General features: G+C 60.6%; 1 protein-coding gene across 2 annotated transcripts in view; it reads left to right on the forward strand.

Moving 5' to 3' along the window:
• The first annotated feature begins 338 nt into the window (after positions 1-338).
• The window catches only part of DHX16 (DEAH-box helicase 16), a 52,448-nt gene continuing 37,848 nt past the window's right edge, over positions 339-14,938 (forward strand). For both annotated transcript variants that reach the window (XM_071801033.1, XM_071801034.1), the window contains exons 1-7: positions 339-581; positions 2,746-2,975; positions 4,368-4,521; positions 5,742-5,798; positions 9,467-9,721; positions 11,197-11,415; positions 14,740-14,922. In XM_071801033.1, the coding sequence (XP_071657134.1) occupies positions 378-581; positions 2,746-2,975; positions 4,368-4,521; positions 5,742-5,798; positions 9,467-9,721; positions 11,197-11,415; positions 14,740-14,922 (1,302 nt within the window). In that variant the 5' untranslated portion in view covers positions 339-377. The remainder of the gene's footprint in view (positions 582-2,745; positions 2,976-4,367; positions 4,522-5,741; positions 5,799-9,466; positions 9,722-11,196; positions 11,416-14,739; positions 14,923-14,938) is intronic.

Genomic DNA, 14,938 nt, shown 5'->3' on the forward strand with positions numbered 1-14,938 from the left:
TTCTTTGTTTTAGTTTTTTGGTTTCTTTGTTGTTTTTTTTCTTGTTTCTTTGGCTTTTTTTCCATTCCTTCCTATCTTTCCATTTATTTTTCCCCGTTTCCCCGTTTCATTTCATTTTTTCCCCCTCACCTTTTCCTCCTTCATATTTTCCCGCCCTCCCCTCCTCCTCTTTTCCCGCGCTCCTTTTTTCCCGCGCTCCTTTTTTTCCCGCGCTCCTTTTTTTACTCGCGCCTCTCCCCGCATCATTACGGTAGCGCAGCCAAGCGCATGCGCGCCGGCGGCGACTCACCAGCCAGGGGGCGTGGTCACCCGCGGCGCCGCGCGTTCTGATTGGCTGCGCTGCCCTCTGAGGAGAAGAAGGGGAAGGCGCGGCGGCCATGGCGGCGGCGCTGGAGCGCTGGGTGTCCGGGCAGCTGCAGGCGCTGCTGGGGCTGAGCGGCCGCCACGTCCCCGCCTTCCTGGTGGCTCTGGCGCGGAGGAGCCGCAGCCCGGACGAGCTGCTGGAGCGGCTGCGGGAGACCGAGGCGCTGCGGGTGGAGGAGCCGGGGGTCCGGCAGTTCGCGCGGGAGCTGTGGGACAAGGTGAGGGGGGCTTGGGGAGAGGGGGCGGGGCTTGGGGAGAGGGAGCGGGGCTTGGGAGGGCGGGGGGAGTGGGCAAGGGGTGGCTGAGGGGACGTGGGTTGAGGGCGGTGGGGGCGTGGCTTGGCGGCCTGGGGGCGTGGTTTATGGGCAAGCGGGGACGTGGCTTGCGGTTATTTGGGGGCGTGGCTTGGCGCCCATTAGAGGCGTGGCTTGCGTTGCTTTGGGGGCGTGGCTTGCGTTGCTTTGGGGGCGTGGCTTGCGGCAGGTGGAGGCGTGGCTTGGCGTCCATTAGGGGCGTGGCTTGCGGTTATTTGGGGCGTGGCTTGTGGCAGGTGGAGGCGTGGCTTGGCGTCCATTAGGGGTGTGGCTTGCGGGTAAGCGGGGGCGTGGCTTGGCGGCCTGGGGGCGTGGTTTATGGGCAAGCTGGGGCGTGGCTTGCGGTTATTTGGGGGCGTGGCTTGCGGTTATTTGGGGGCGTGGCTTGTGGCAGGTGGAGGCGTGGCTTGGTGCCCATTAAGGGGGTGGACGGGGCACCGGTGGGGGCGTGGCTTGCGGTTATTTGGGGCGTGGCTTGTGGTTATTTGGGGGCGTGGCTTGGGGCCCAATAGGGGGGTGGATTGGGGACCCGTGGGGGCGTGACTTTGCGGCCTGGGGGTGTGGTTTATGGGCAAGAGGGGCGTGACTTAAAGGCAGGTGGGGACGTGGCTTGCGGTTATTTGGGGGCGTAGCTTGGTGCCCATTGGGGGTGGATTGGGGAGCGGTGGGGGCGTGGCTTGCGGTTATTTGGGGGCGTGGCTTAGAGGCAGGTGGGGGCGTGGCTTGCGGTTGTTTGCGGGCGTGGCTTGCAGCAGGTGGAGGCGTGGCTTGGTGGCCGTTAGGGGTGTGGGCTGAGGGCGGTGGGGGCGTGGCTTAGCGGACTGGGGGCGTAGTTTATGGGCAAGAAGGGGCGTGGCTTAGAGGCAGGTGGGGACGTGGCTTGCGGTTATTTGGGGGCGTGGCTTGCAGCAGGTGGAGGCGTGGCTTGGTGGCCATTAGGGGTGTGGGGTGGGGGCGTGGCTTAGCGGCCTGGGGGCGTGGTTTATGGGCAAGCAGGGGCGTGGCTTGCGGTTATTTGGGGCGGGGCTTAGAGGCAGGTGGGGGTGTGGCTTGGTGCCCATTAGGGGTGTGGGTTGGGGACCGGTGGGGGTGTGGCTTAGAGGCAGGCAGGGTCATGATTGGGGGCATGGCCTGCCAGCCACTGGGGGCGTGGCTTTGGGGTCCGGTGGGGGCGTGGCCAGGCGGCAGGCAGGGGCGTGGCTTGGTGTCCATTAGGGCTGTGGCTTGGGGGTCCGTGGGGGCGTGGCTTGGTGACCAGGAGGCGTGGTTTGCACATATTGGATTCATGACTTGGTGCCCATTGGGGGCGGTGCTTGATGACCGGGGGCGTGACTTGTGGACCGGTGGGGGCGTGGCTTGGTGACCAGTGGGGGCGTGGCCAGTGGGGGATGTGGCCGATGGGGGTGTATCCAATGGGAGATATAACCAATAGGGATGTGGCCAATGGGGACATGACCAATAAGAATTGTGGCCAATGGGGGTGTGGCCAATGGGGTTGTGACCAATAGGGGGCGTGGCCAGTGGAGGATGTAACCAATAGAGCTGTGTCCAGTGGGGGGCGTGTCCAATGGGGCACGTGTCCAATGGTGGGTGTGGCCAGTGGGAGATGTAACCAATGGGGGTTGTGGCCAATGGGGGGGTGTGGCCAATGGAGATGTAGCCAATAAGGTTGTGGGCAATGGGGGCGTGACCATTTGGTGGTGTGGCCAATGGAGATGTAACCAATAAGGTTGTGGGTAATGGGGGGGTGACCAATTGGGGGTGTGGCCAATGGAGATGTAACCAATAGGGTTGTGGGTAATGGGGGGGCGTGACCAATTGGGGGTGTGGCCAATGGAGATGTAACCAATAAGGTTGTGGGCAATGGGGGGCGTGACCAATTGGGGGTGTGGCCAATGGGGGTGTGGCCAATGTGGATGTAACCAATAGGGGTGTGGCTTGTGGGGGCGATGTGACCAATGGGCAGTGTAGCCAATGGGGATGTAACCAATAGAGGTGTGGTCAATGGGAGGGGCGTGTCCAAAGTGGGCGTGTCTGTGGGCGTGTCCCAATGTGTCCCCACCCCCAGGTCCCCCGAGCGGCCCCGTCGGAGCCCCCGGGCCGGGCGGCCGAGCGGGCGGCGCTGGAGCTGCGCAACCGCCAATACCAATTGGTGGAGAGCGACGACGAGGGGGCGGAGCCAACGACAGACCCCGCCCCCAACATGGCCACCAAGCGGCGCCGCCACCTTAGAGCGCGACGCCCCGAATCCCCCGAACCCCCCGAGGCCTCCGAGACCCCCGGGACATCGACAGCACCGTGAGTCGCATCACATTGGGGGTCACCCCAATTTATGGGGGGTTTTGGGGTCCCTGTTGGCCCCTGGGGGTGCTGGTGGGTGTTGGGGTCCCCCCACTATCAGGGTCCCCCCAAATTCCAGGGGTCTTGGGGTGCCTCCTGTCCCATTGGGGTCCTGTTGGGTTTTGGGGTCCCCCCACAATTTTGGGGGTCCTGGGGTCCCTCATGTCCCTGTGGGGTCCCATTGGGTATTGGGGTCCCCCCTTTGTCAGGGTCCTCCCAAACTCTGGGGGTCCTGGGGTCCTGATGGGTATTGGGGTCCCCCCATTGTCAGGGTCCCCCCAAATTCCGGGGGTCGTGGGGTCCTTCCTGTCCCCTTGGGGTCCCATTGGGTATTGGGGTCCCCCACAATTTTGGGGGTCTTGGGGTCCCTATTGTCCCCTGGGGGTGCTGTTTGGTATTGGGGTCCACCCACAATTGAGGGGGATCTGTTGGCCCATGGGGTTACTGTTGGCTCTTGGGGTCCCCCCCAGATGCTGGGGGTCTTAGGGTCCCTATTATCCCCCTGGGGTCCCATTGGGTATTGGGGTTCCCCCACAATTCTGGGGATCTTGGGGTCCTCTTGGGTCCCCCCAAATTCCGGGGGTCGTGGGGTCCTTCCTGTCCCCTTGGGGTCCCATTGGGTATTGGGGTCCCCCACAATTTCGGGGGTCTTGGGGTCCCTGTTGTCTACTGGGGGTGCTGGGGGGTATTGGGGTCCTCCCATTATCAGGGTCCCCCCAAATTCTGGGGGTCTTGGGGTCCCTTAACCCCCAGAATGGACCCAGGCATCCAGGTGCCCTTGACCCCATGGGGGACCCAGGTGTCCGGGTGCCCTTAACCCCCTAGAGGACCCAGGCGTCCGGGTGCCATTGACCCCATAGAGGACCCAGGCGTCCGGGTATCATTGACCCCATAGAGGACCCAGGCGTCCGGGTGCCTTCGACCCCCAGAATGGACCCAGGCATCCGGGTGCCCTTGACCCCCTAGAGGACCCAGGCGTCCGAGTGCTCTTTGACCCCATAGAGGACCCAGGCGTCCGGGTGCCCTTGACCCCATAGGGGACCCAGGCGTCCGGGTGCCTTCGACGCCATAGAGGACCCAGGCGTCCGGGCACCCTTGACCCCCTAGAGGACCCAGGCGTCCGAGTGCTCTTTGACCCCATAGGGGACCCAGGCGTCCGGGTGCCCTTGACCCCATAGAGGACCCAGGCATCCGGGTGCCCTTGACCCCATAATGAACCCAAGCACCCTGACCCATTTTTAGTGTTTTTCCCCCCAAACCGGGTGTTTTTCACCCCCAGACCCCCCCAGTTTCTCAAAGCTGCGATTTTCGGTGTTCGCTGACCCATTTCTGATGCTTTTCGCCCCAAAGCGGCCCCGCCGAGCCCCCCGGGGACCCCGATTCCGATGAGGACGCCTCGGAGCGCGAGCGGCTGCGGGACCTGGCGGAGCGAGACGCGTTCGCCGAGCGGCTGCGCCAGCGCGACCGCGACCGCACCCGGCACCCGGGACACCCCCAGAACAAGGTCAGGGGTCCCCCAAAATCTGGAGGGGGTCCTGGGGGGTTTTGGGGTGTCCTGGGGGATTTGGGGTGTCCTGGGAGGTCCTGGGAGTCCCTTGGGGATTTGGGGTCTGTGGGTGCAAACAGGAATGGACCTGGCACCCGGGACACCCTCAAACCAAGGTGAGGGGTCCCCCAAAATCTGGGGGGGGTCCTGGGGGGCTTTGGGGTGTCCTGGAGGTGTTTGGGGGGTCCTGGGGGTCCCTGGAGCATCTGGGGTGTCCCTTGGGGATTTGGGGTCTGTGGGTGCAAACAGGAATGGACCTGGCACCCGGGACACCCTCAAACCAAGGTGAGGGGTCCCCCAAAATCTGGGGGTGTCCTGGGGGGTTTTGGGGTGTCCTGGGGGATTTGGGGTGTCCTGGGAGGTCCTGGGAGTCCCTTGGGGATTTGGGGTCTGTGGGTGCCACCAGGAATGGACCTGGCACCTGAGACACCCCCAGAAGAAGGTGAGGGGTCCCCCAAAATCTGGGGGGGTCCTGGGGGGCTTTGGGGTGTCCTGGAGGTGTTTGGGGGGTCCTGGGGGTCCCTGGAGCATCTGGGGTGTCCCTTGGGGATTTGGGGTCTGTGGGTGCAAACAGGAATGGACCTGGCACCCGGGACACCCTCAAACCAAGGTGAGGGGTCCCCCAAAATCTGGGGGTATCCTGGAGGGTTTTGGGGGGTTTTGGGGTGATTTGGGGTGTTCTGGGAGGTCCTGGGTGTCCTGAGGGATTTGGGGTCTCTGGGTGCAACCAGGACTGGATATGGCACCTGGGACACCCCCAAACCAAGGTGAGGGGTCCCCCAGAATTTGGGGGGGTCCTGGGGGGGTTTTGGGGTGATTTGGGGGGTTTTGGGGTGTCCTGGAGGTGTTTGGGGGGTCCTGGGGGTCCCTGGAGCATCTGGGGGGTCCCTTGGGGATTCGGGGTCTGTGGGTGCAACCAGGACTGGACCTGGCACCCAGGACACCCCCAAACCAAGGTGAGGGGTCCCCCAAAATCTGGGGGTGTCCTGGGGCATCCTGGGGGGTTTTGGGGTGTCCTGGGGTGATTTGGGGGGGATTTGGGGTCTGTGGGTGCACCCAGGACCAGTGAAGGCTCCATTGGGGTCCCCATGGGTTTGGGGGGTTCCTGAGGATTTTGGGGTCCATGGGTGGGTTTTGGGGTCTCTCAGTTGAATTTTGGGGTCCCCTTTCCCCCCCAGGCCTACGAAGAAGCCCAAAAACGCCTCAAAATCGCTGAGGAGGATCAAAAAAAGATGGTGAGCCCCCAAATTCCCCCCCAAATCCCCCAAATTCCCCCCATTTCCCCCCAAATTCCCCCCGATTTCCCAAATCTTTGACGTTTTTTCCCAAATCTTTGAGATTTCCCTTTGATTTCCCTTCCCATCCTGCTCTGTTCCCTTTCCCAGTTGTTTCCTGTTCATTTCCTGATCTGTTTTCTGTTCGTTTCCTGTTTATTTCCTCTTCATTTCCTGATGTGTTCCCTGTTCATTTCCTATGTATTTCCTGTTTATTTCATTCTCCATTCATTTTCCATTCATTCGTGTCCCCATTGGATTCCCCATTGGATTCCCCATTGGATTCCCCATTCATCTCCCATTCATCTCCCATTCATCTCCCATTCATCTCCCATTCATCTCCCATTCATCTCCCATTCATCTCCCATTGGATTCCCCATTGGATTCCCCATTGGATTCCCCATTGGATTCCCCATTGGATTCCCCATCCATTCATTCCCCATTGGGTTCCTCATCCGTTCCCCATCCATTCCCTATCCATTCCCCATCCATTCATTCCCCATTGGATTCCCCACCCATGTTCCCATCCATTCCCCACTGGATTCCCCACTGGATTCCCCACTGGATTCCCCACTGGATTCCCCATCCATTCCCCATCCATTCCCCATCCATTCCCCATCCATTCCCCATCCATTCATTCCCCATTGGATCCCCCACCCATTCCCCACCCATGTTCCCATCCATTCCCCATTGGATCCCCCACTGGATTCCCCATCCATCCCCCATCCACTCCCCATTCATGTTCCCATCCATTCCCCATTGGATTCCCCATCCATTCCCCATGGGTTCCCCATTGGATTCCCCCACCCATTTCCCCCACCCATTCCCCATCCATTCCCCATTGGGTTCCCTATTGGATCCCCCACCCATCTCCCACCCACTCCCCATTCATGTTCCCATCCATTCCCCATTGGATTCCCCATCCACTCCCCGTCCATTCCCCATTGGGTTCCCCATCCATCCATTCCCCATCCATCCATTCCCCATCCATTCCCCATTGGATTCTCCATCCACTCCGCATCCATTCCCCATCCACTCCCCATTCATGTTCCCATTGGATCCCCCATTGGATCCCCCATTGGATCCCCCATTGGATTCCCCATCCGTTCCCCATCCGTTCCCCATCCGTTCCCCATCCGTTCCCCATCCATTCCCCACCCACTCCCCATTCATGTTCCCATCCATTCCCCATTGGATTCCCCATTGGATTCCCCATTGGATTCCCCATTGGATTCCCCATTGGATTCCCCATCCACCCCCCATCCATTCCCCATCCATCCCCCACCCATGTTCCCATCCATTCCCCATTCCTGTTCCCATCCATCCCCCATTGGATCCCCCATCCATGTTCCCATCCATGTTCCCATCCATGTTCCCATCCATGTTCCCATCCATGTTCCCATCCATGTTCCCATCCATTCCCCATTGGTTCCCCCATTGGTTCCCCCATTGGTTCCCCCATTGGTTCCCCCATTGGATCCCCCATTGGATTCCCCATCCATCCCCCATCCATCTGTTCCCATCCATGTTCCCATCCATTCCCCATTGGGTTCCCCATCCATCCCCCATCCATGTTCCCATCCATCCCCCATCCATCCCCCATCCATCCCCCATCCATGTTCCCATCCATCCCCCATTGGTTCCCCCATTGGTTCCCCCATTGGTTCCCCCATTGGTTCCCCCATTGGATCCCCCATTGGATTCCCCATCCATCCCCCATCCATCTGTTCCCATCCATGTTCCCATCCATTCCCCACTGGATTCCCCATTGGGTTCCCCATCCATGTTCCCATCCATCCCCCATTGGATCCCCCATCCACTCCCCATTCATGTTCCCATCCATTCCCCATTGGGTTTCCCATCCATCCCCCATCCATGTTCCCATCCATTCCCCATTGGTTCCCCCATTGGTTCCCCCATTGGATTCCCCATCCATCCCCCATCCATCTGTTCCCATCCATGTTCCCATCCATCCCCCATTGGATCCCCCATCCACTCCCCATTCATGTTCCCATCCATTCCCCATTGGGTTCCCCATCCATCCCCCATCCATGTTCCCATCCATTCCCCATTGGTTCCCCCATTGGTTCCCCCATTGGTTCCCCCACTGGATCCCCCATTGGATTCCCCATCCATCCCCCATCCATCTGTTCCCATCCATGTTCCCATCCATCCCCCATTGGATCCCCCATCCACTCCCCATTCATGTTCCCATCCATTCCCCATTGGGTTCCCCATCCATCCCCCATCCATGTTCCCATCCATTCCCCATTGGTTCCCCCATTGGTTCCCCCATTGGTTCCCCCACTGGATCCCCCATTGGATTCCCCATCCATCCCCCATCCATCTGTTCCCATCCATGTTCCCATCCATTCCCCATTGGATCCCCCATCCACTCCCCATTCATGTTCCCATATATTCCCCATTGGGTTCCCCATCCACCCCCATCCATGTTCCCATCCATTCCCCATTGGTTCCCCCATTGGTTCCCCCATTGGTTCCCCCATTGGTTCCCCCATTGGATTCCCCATCCATCCCCCATCCATCTGTTCCCATCCATGTTCCCATCCATTCCCCATTGGTTCCCCCATTGGTTCCCCCATTGGTTCCCCCATTGGTTCCCCCATTGGATTCCCCATCCATCCCCCATCCATCTGTTCCCGTTCATGTTCCCATCCATTCCCCATTGGGTTCCCCATCCATGTTCCCATCCATTCCCCATTGGTTCCCCCATTGGTTCCCCCATTGGTTCCCCCATTGGATTCCCCATCCATCCCCCATCCATCTGTTCCCATCCATGTTCCCATCCATCCCCCATTGGATCCCCCATCCACTCCCCATTCATGTTCCCATCCATTCCCCATTGGGTTCCCCATCCATCCCCCATCCATGTTCCCATCCATCCCCCATCCATGTTCCCATCCATTCCCCATTGGTTCCCCCATTGGTTCCCCCATTGGTTCCCCCATTGGTTCCCCCATTGGATCCCCCATTGGATTCCCCATCCATCCCCCATCCATCTGTTCCCATCCATGTTCCCATCCATCCCCCATTGGATCCCCCATCCACTCCCCATCCATGTTCCCATCCATTCCCCATTGGGTTCCCCATCCATCCCCCATCCATGTTCCCATCCATTCCCCATTGGTTCCCCCATTGGATCCCCCATTGGTTCCCCCATTGGATTCCCCATCTATCCCCCATCCATCTGTTCCCATCCACTCCCCATCCACTCCCCATCCACTCCCCATCCACTCCCCATCCATGTTCCCATCCATGTTCCCATCCATGTTCCCATCCATGTTCCCATCCATGTTCCCATCCATGTTCCCATCGATTCCCCCATCGGTTCCCCCATCGGTTCCCCCATCGGTTCCCCCATCGGTTCCCCCATTGGATCCCCCATTGGATCCCCCATCCATCCCCCATCCATCCCCCATTGGTTCCCCCATTGGATCCCCCATTGGATTCCCCATCCATCCCCCATCCATCTGTTCCCATCCATGTTCCCATCCATTCCCCATTGGATTCCCCATTGGCTTCCCCATCCATGTTCCCATCCATCCCCCACTGGATCCCCCATTGTATCCCCCACCCATTTACCCATTCTATCCCCCATTACCCCCCAGATCCCGGAGCTACGCAAACGCTCCCGCCGCGAGTACCTGGCCAAGCGCGAACAGGACAAACTGGAGGAGCTGGAGGCCGAGATCCAGGACGAGGAGCAGCTCTTCGGGGAGGCCGCGCTGTCGCTGCGCGAGCGCCGGGAGCTGCAGCGCAAGCGCCTCCTGCGGGACCTGGCGCGCCAGTACCAGCGCGCGGGCGAGCGCGAGCGCCTGGAGAAGAGCCAGCGCTACCGCATGCCGGAGGAGACGCGCGACAAGGTGGGCAACGCGCCTTTACGGACCCGAAATGCGCCTTTACGGACCCGAAATGCGCCTTTACGGACCCGAAATGCGCCTTTACGGACCCAAAATGCGCCTTTACGGACCCGAAATGCGCCTTTACGGACCCGAAATGCGCCTTTACGGACCCAAAATCTGCCTTTACGGAGCCAAAATGCGCCTAACCCCCCTTTACCCCCCAAACCCCCCCATTGCCCCTCAATTCCCCCCCAAATCCCCCTTTATCCCCCTTTACCCCCCAAAGCCCCTTTCCCCCCTCATTTCCCCCTATACCCCCAAATCCCCCTTTATCCCCCCTCAAATTCCGTCCTTTCCCCCTCAATTCCCCCCAAATCCCCCTTTACCCCCCAAAGCCCCTTTCCCCCCTCATTTCCCCCTATACCCCCAAATCCCCCTTTATCCCCCCCAAATCCCCTCCTTTCCCCCCAAACCCCCTTCCCCCCCCCAATTCCCCCTATACCCCCAAAATCCTCCCCTTATCCCCCTATTATCCCCCAAATCCCCCTTTAACCCCCCAATCCCCCCTATACTCCCCACTCCCCCCTATACCCCCCAATTCCCCCCTTTCCCCCCAATTCCCCCCTTTCCCCCCCAATTCCCCCTTATACCCCATTACCCCCCCATTACCCCCCCATTACCCCCTCATTTCCCCCTATACCCCCAAATCCCCCTTTACCCCCAAAGCCCCTTTCCCCCCTCATTTCCCCCTATACCCCCAAATCCCCCTTTATCCCCCCCAAATCCCCTTCTTTCCCCCCAAACCCCCCCCCCCCCAATTCCCCCTATACCCCCAAAATCCTCCCCTTATCCCCCTATTATCCCCCACTCCCCCCTATACCCCCCAATTCCCCCTATAACCCCCAATTCCCCCCTTTCCCCCCCAATTCCCCCTTATACCCCTAATCCCCCCATTACCCCCCCATTACCCCCCATTACCCCCCAATCCCCCCAAATCCTCCTTTGTCCCCCTTTACCCCCCAAATCCCCCTTTACCCCCAAAGCCCCTTTCCCCCCTCATTTCCCCCTATACCCCCAAATCCCCCTTTATCCCCCCCAAATCCCCTCCTTTCCCCCCAAACCCCCTTCCCCCCCCAATTCCCCCTATACCCCCAAAATCCTCCCCTTATCCCCCTTTAACCCCCCAATCCCCCCTATACCCCCCAATCCCCCCTATACCGCCTATTACCCCCCCATTACCCCCCAATCCCCCCCAAATCCCCCTTTATCCCCCTTTACCCCCAAATCCCCCTTTACCCCCAAAGCCCCTTTCCCCCCTCATTTCCCCCTATACCCCCAAATCCCCCTTTATCCCCCCCAAATCCCCTCCTTTCCCCCCAAACCCCCTTCCCCCCCCAATTCCCCCTATACCCCCAAAATCCCCCCCTTAACCCCCCTATTATCCCCCAAATCCCCCTTTAACCCCCCCAACCCCCTGTTATTTGTGGTTCCCACAGCGCATCCCAGAGCAGGAGGCGCCCCCTGTTGGCGGGGAGGACCCCTCGGCCCCTCGGGACGAGCAGCGGCGCTGGGAGGAGGAGAGGATGGGGGCGGCCGCCCTCAGGTTTGGGGCGCGCGACCGCCCGCCCCCCAAAAACTACGACTTCGTGCTCGAGGACGACGAGATGATTCAGTTCGTCAGCTCCGCGCAGCTCGAGGGCACCGAACCCCAAAAGGTTGGGGGTTTTCGGGTGGTTTTGGGGGGGTTTTGGGGGGATTTGGGGTGTCTGGGGATGATCCAGTTCGTCGGCTCCGTGCAGCTCAAGGGGATTGAACCCCAAAAGGTTGGGGGGTCTGGGGGGGTCCTGGGGGTCCTAGGAGGGGTCCTGAGGGCCCTAGGAGGGATTTTGGGGGGCTAAAGGGGGTGTTTGGGGGTGATAAAGGGGGTTTTGGGGGTATTTGGGGTGTCTGGGGATGATCCAGTTCATCAGCTCCATGCAGCTCAAGGGGATTGAACCCCAAAAGGTTGGGGGGTCTGGGGGGGTCCTGGGGGTCCTAGGAGGGATTTTGGGGGGCTAAAGGGGGTGTTTGGGGGTGATAAAGGGGGTTTTGGGGGTATTTGGGGTGTCTGGGGATGATCCAGTTCATCAGCTCCATGCAGCTCAAGGGGATTGAACCCCAAAAGGTTGGGGGGTTTGGGGTGGTCCTGGGGGTTTAGGGGTGTCCTGGGGTTTGGGGGAGTCCTAAGAGGGGGTTGGGGTTATAAAAGGGGGGTTTTGGGGGGTTTTGGGGTGATAAAGGGGGTTTTGGGGGGATTTGGGGTGTCTGGGGATGATCCAGTTCATCAGCTCCTTGCAGCTCAAGGGGATTGAACCCCAAAAGGTTGGGGATCTGGGGGTGTCCTGGGGGTCTGGGGGTGTCCTGAGGGTCCTAGGAGGGATTTTGGGGGTCCTAGGAGGGGTTTTGGGGGGCTAAAGGGGGATTTGGGGGGTTTTGGGGTGATAAATGGGGTGTTTGGGGGGATTTGGGGTGTCTGGGGATGATCCAGTTCATCAGCTCCATGCAACTCAAGGGGATTGAACCCCAAAAGGTTGGGGGGTCTGGGGGGGTCCTGGGGGTCCTAGGAGGGGTCCTGAGGGTCCTAGGAGGGGTCCTGAGGGCCCTAGGAGGGATTTTGGGGGGCTAAAGGGGGTGTTTGGGGGTGATAAAGGGGGTTTTGGGGGGATTTGGGGTGTCTGGGGATGATCCAGTTCATCAGCTCCATGCAGCTCAAGGGGATTGAACCCCAAAAGGTTGGGGGTCTGGGGGTGTCCTGGGGGTTTAGGGGTGTCCTGGGGGTTTGGGGGAGTCCTAAGAGGGGGTTGGGGGTTATAAAAGGGGGGTTTTGGGGTGATAAAGGGGGTTTTTGGGGGGTTGTAGGGGTATTTGGGGTGTCTGGGGATGATCCAGTTCATCAGCTCCATGCAGCTCAAGGGGATTGAACCCCAAAAGGTTGGGGGATTTGGGGGGGTTCCTGGGGGTTTGGGGGGTCCTGAGGGTCCTAGGAGGGATTTTGGGGGGCTAAAGGGGGTGTTTGGGGGTGACAAGGGGGTTTTGGGGGGATTTGGGGTGTCTGGGGATGATCCAGTTCATCAGCTCCATGCAGCTCAAGGGGATTGAACCCCAAAAGGTTGGGGGGTTTGGGGTGGTCCTGGGGGTCTGGGGGTGTCCTGGGGGTTTGGGGGCGTCCTAAGAGGGGGTTGGGGGTTATAAAAGGGGGGTTTTTGGGGGTTTTGGGGTGATAAAGGGGGTGTTTGGGGGGATTTGGGGTGTCTGGGGATGATCCAGTTCATCAGCTCCGTGCAGCTCAAGGGGATTGAACCCCAAAAGGTTGGGGGGTCTGGGGGGTCCTGGGGGTCCTAGGAGGGGTCCTGAGGGTCCTAGGAGGGATTTTGGGGGGCTAAAGGGGGTGTTTGGGGGTGACAAGGGGGTTTTGGGGGTATTTGGGGTGTCTGGGGATGATCCAGTTCATCAGCTCCATGCAGCTCAAGGGGATTGAACCCCAAAAGGTTGGGGGGTCTGGGGGGGTCCTGGGGGTCCTAGGAGGGATTTTGGGGGGCTAAAGGGGGTGTTTGGGGGTGATAAAGGGGGTTTTGGGGGTATTTGGGGTGTCTGGGGATGATCCAGTTCATCAGCTCCATGCAGCTCAAGGGGATTGAACCCCAAAAGGTTGGGGGGTTTGGGGTGGTCCTGGGGGTTTAGGGGTGTCCTGGGGTTTGGGGGAGTCCTAAGAGGGGGTTGGGGTTATAAAAGGGGGGATTTTGGGGGTTTTGGGGTGATAAAGGGGGTGTTTGGGGGGATTTGGGGTGTCTGGGGATGATCCAGTTCATCAGCTCCATGCAGCTCGAGGGGATTGAACCCCAAAAGGTTGGGGGGTCTGGGAGGGTCCTGGGGGTCTGGGGGGGTCCTGGGGTTTGGGGGGGTCCTGGAAGGGGGTTTTGGGGGACACAAAGGGGCCATGGAGCCAGCGGAGGGACATAGGGGGACAGTGGGACATGGGGACAGCAGCTGAGCCCCAAGTGGGTGTTGGGGAACCCAGGTGGCCCAGGGTGGCCCCAGGTGACCCCCAGCGTCCCCACGTCCCCAAAGGAGGTGACAATGGTCCCTGGGACACGGTGGCACTTGGCGCATGTGTTGGGGACCATGGGGACCCCAGGTGACCTGAGGTGCCCCCAGGTGACCCCCAGTGTCCCCAGGACGGGGTCCCTGTCCCCAGTTTGTGGTGGCACGTGGCACATGTTTTGGGGACCCCAGGTGACCTGAGGTGACCTGAGGTGCCCCCAGGTGACCCCCAGTGTCCCCAGTGTCCCCAGGACGGGGTCCCTGTCCCCAGTTTGTGGTGGCACTTGGCGCATGTTTTGGGGACCCCAGGTGACCTGAGGTGCCCCCAGGTGACCCCCAGTGTCCCAATGTCCCCAGGATGAGGTCCCCGATGTCCCCAATTCACAGTGGCACTTGGTGCATGTGTTGGGGACCATGGGGACCCCAGGTGACCTGAGGTGCCCCCAGGTGACCTCCAGTGTCCCCATGTCCCCAGGACGAGGTCCCCAATGTCCCTAATTCACAGTGGCACTTGACGCATGTGTTGGGGACCATGGGGACCCCAGGTGACCTGAAGTGCCCCCAGGTGACCCCCAGTGTCCCCAGGACGGGGTCCGTGTCCCCAGTTTGTGGTGGCACTTGGCGCATGTTTTGGGGACCCCAGGTGACCTGAGGTGCCCCCAGGTGACCCCCAGTGTCCCCATGTCCCCAGGACGAGGTCCCCGATGTCCCTAATTCACAGTGGCACTTGACGCATGTGTTGGGGACCCTGGGGACCCCAGGTGACCTGGGGTGGCTCTGGGTGACCTGATGTGACACCCAGTGTCCCCATGTCCCCAGCATGAGGTCCCCGATGTCCCCGACTTGCGGTGGCACTTGGCGCATGTGTTGGGGACCCTGGGGTGGCTCTGGGTGACCTGGGAAGACCCCAGGTGACCTGAGGTGCCCCCAGGTGACCCCCAGTGTCCCCGTGTCCCCAGGACGAGGTCCCCGATGTCCCCGACTCGCGGTGGCAGTCGGCGCAGCGTGCCCGCCGGGACCTGCCCATCTTCCCCTTCCGGGAGCAGCTGCTGGAGGCCATCGCTCAGCACCAGATCCTGGTCATCGAGGGCGAGACGGGCTGCGGGAAAACCACCCAGATCCCCCAGTACCTGCACGAGGAGGTACTGGGAGCACTGG

Source organism: Patagioenas fasciata, chromosome 34, assembly GCF_037038585.1.
Source record: "Patagioenas fasciata isolate bPatFas1 chromosome 34, bPatFas1.hap1, whole genome shotgun sequence".
Classification (NCBI taxonomy): Eukaryota; Metazoa; Chordata; class Aves; order Columbiformes; family Columbidae; genus Patagioenas; species Patagioenas fasciata.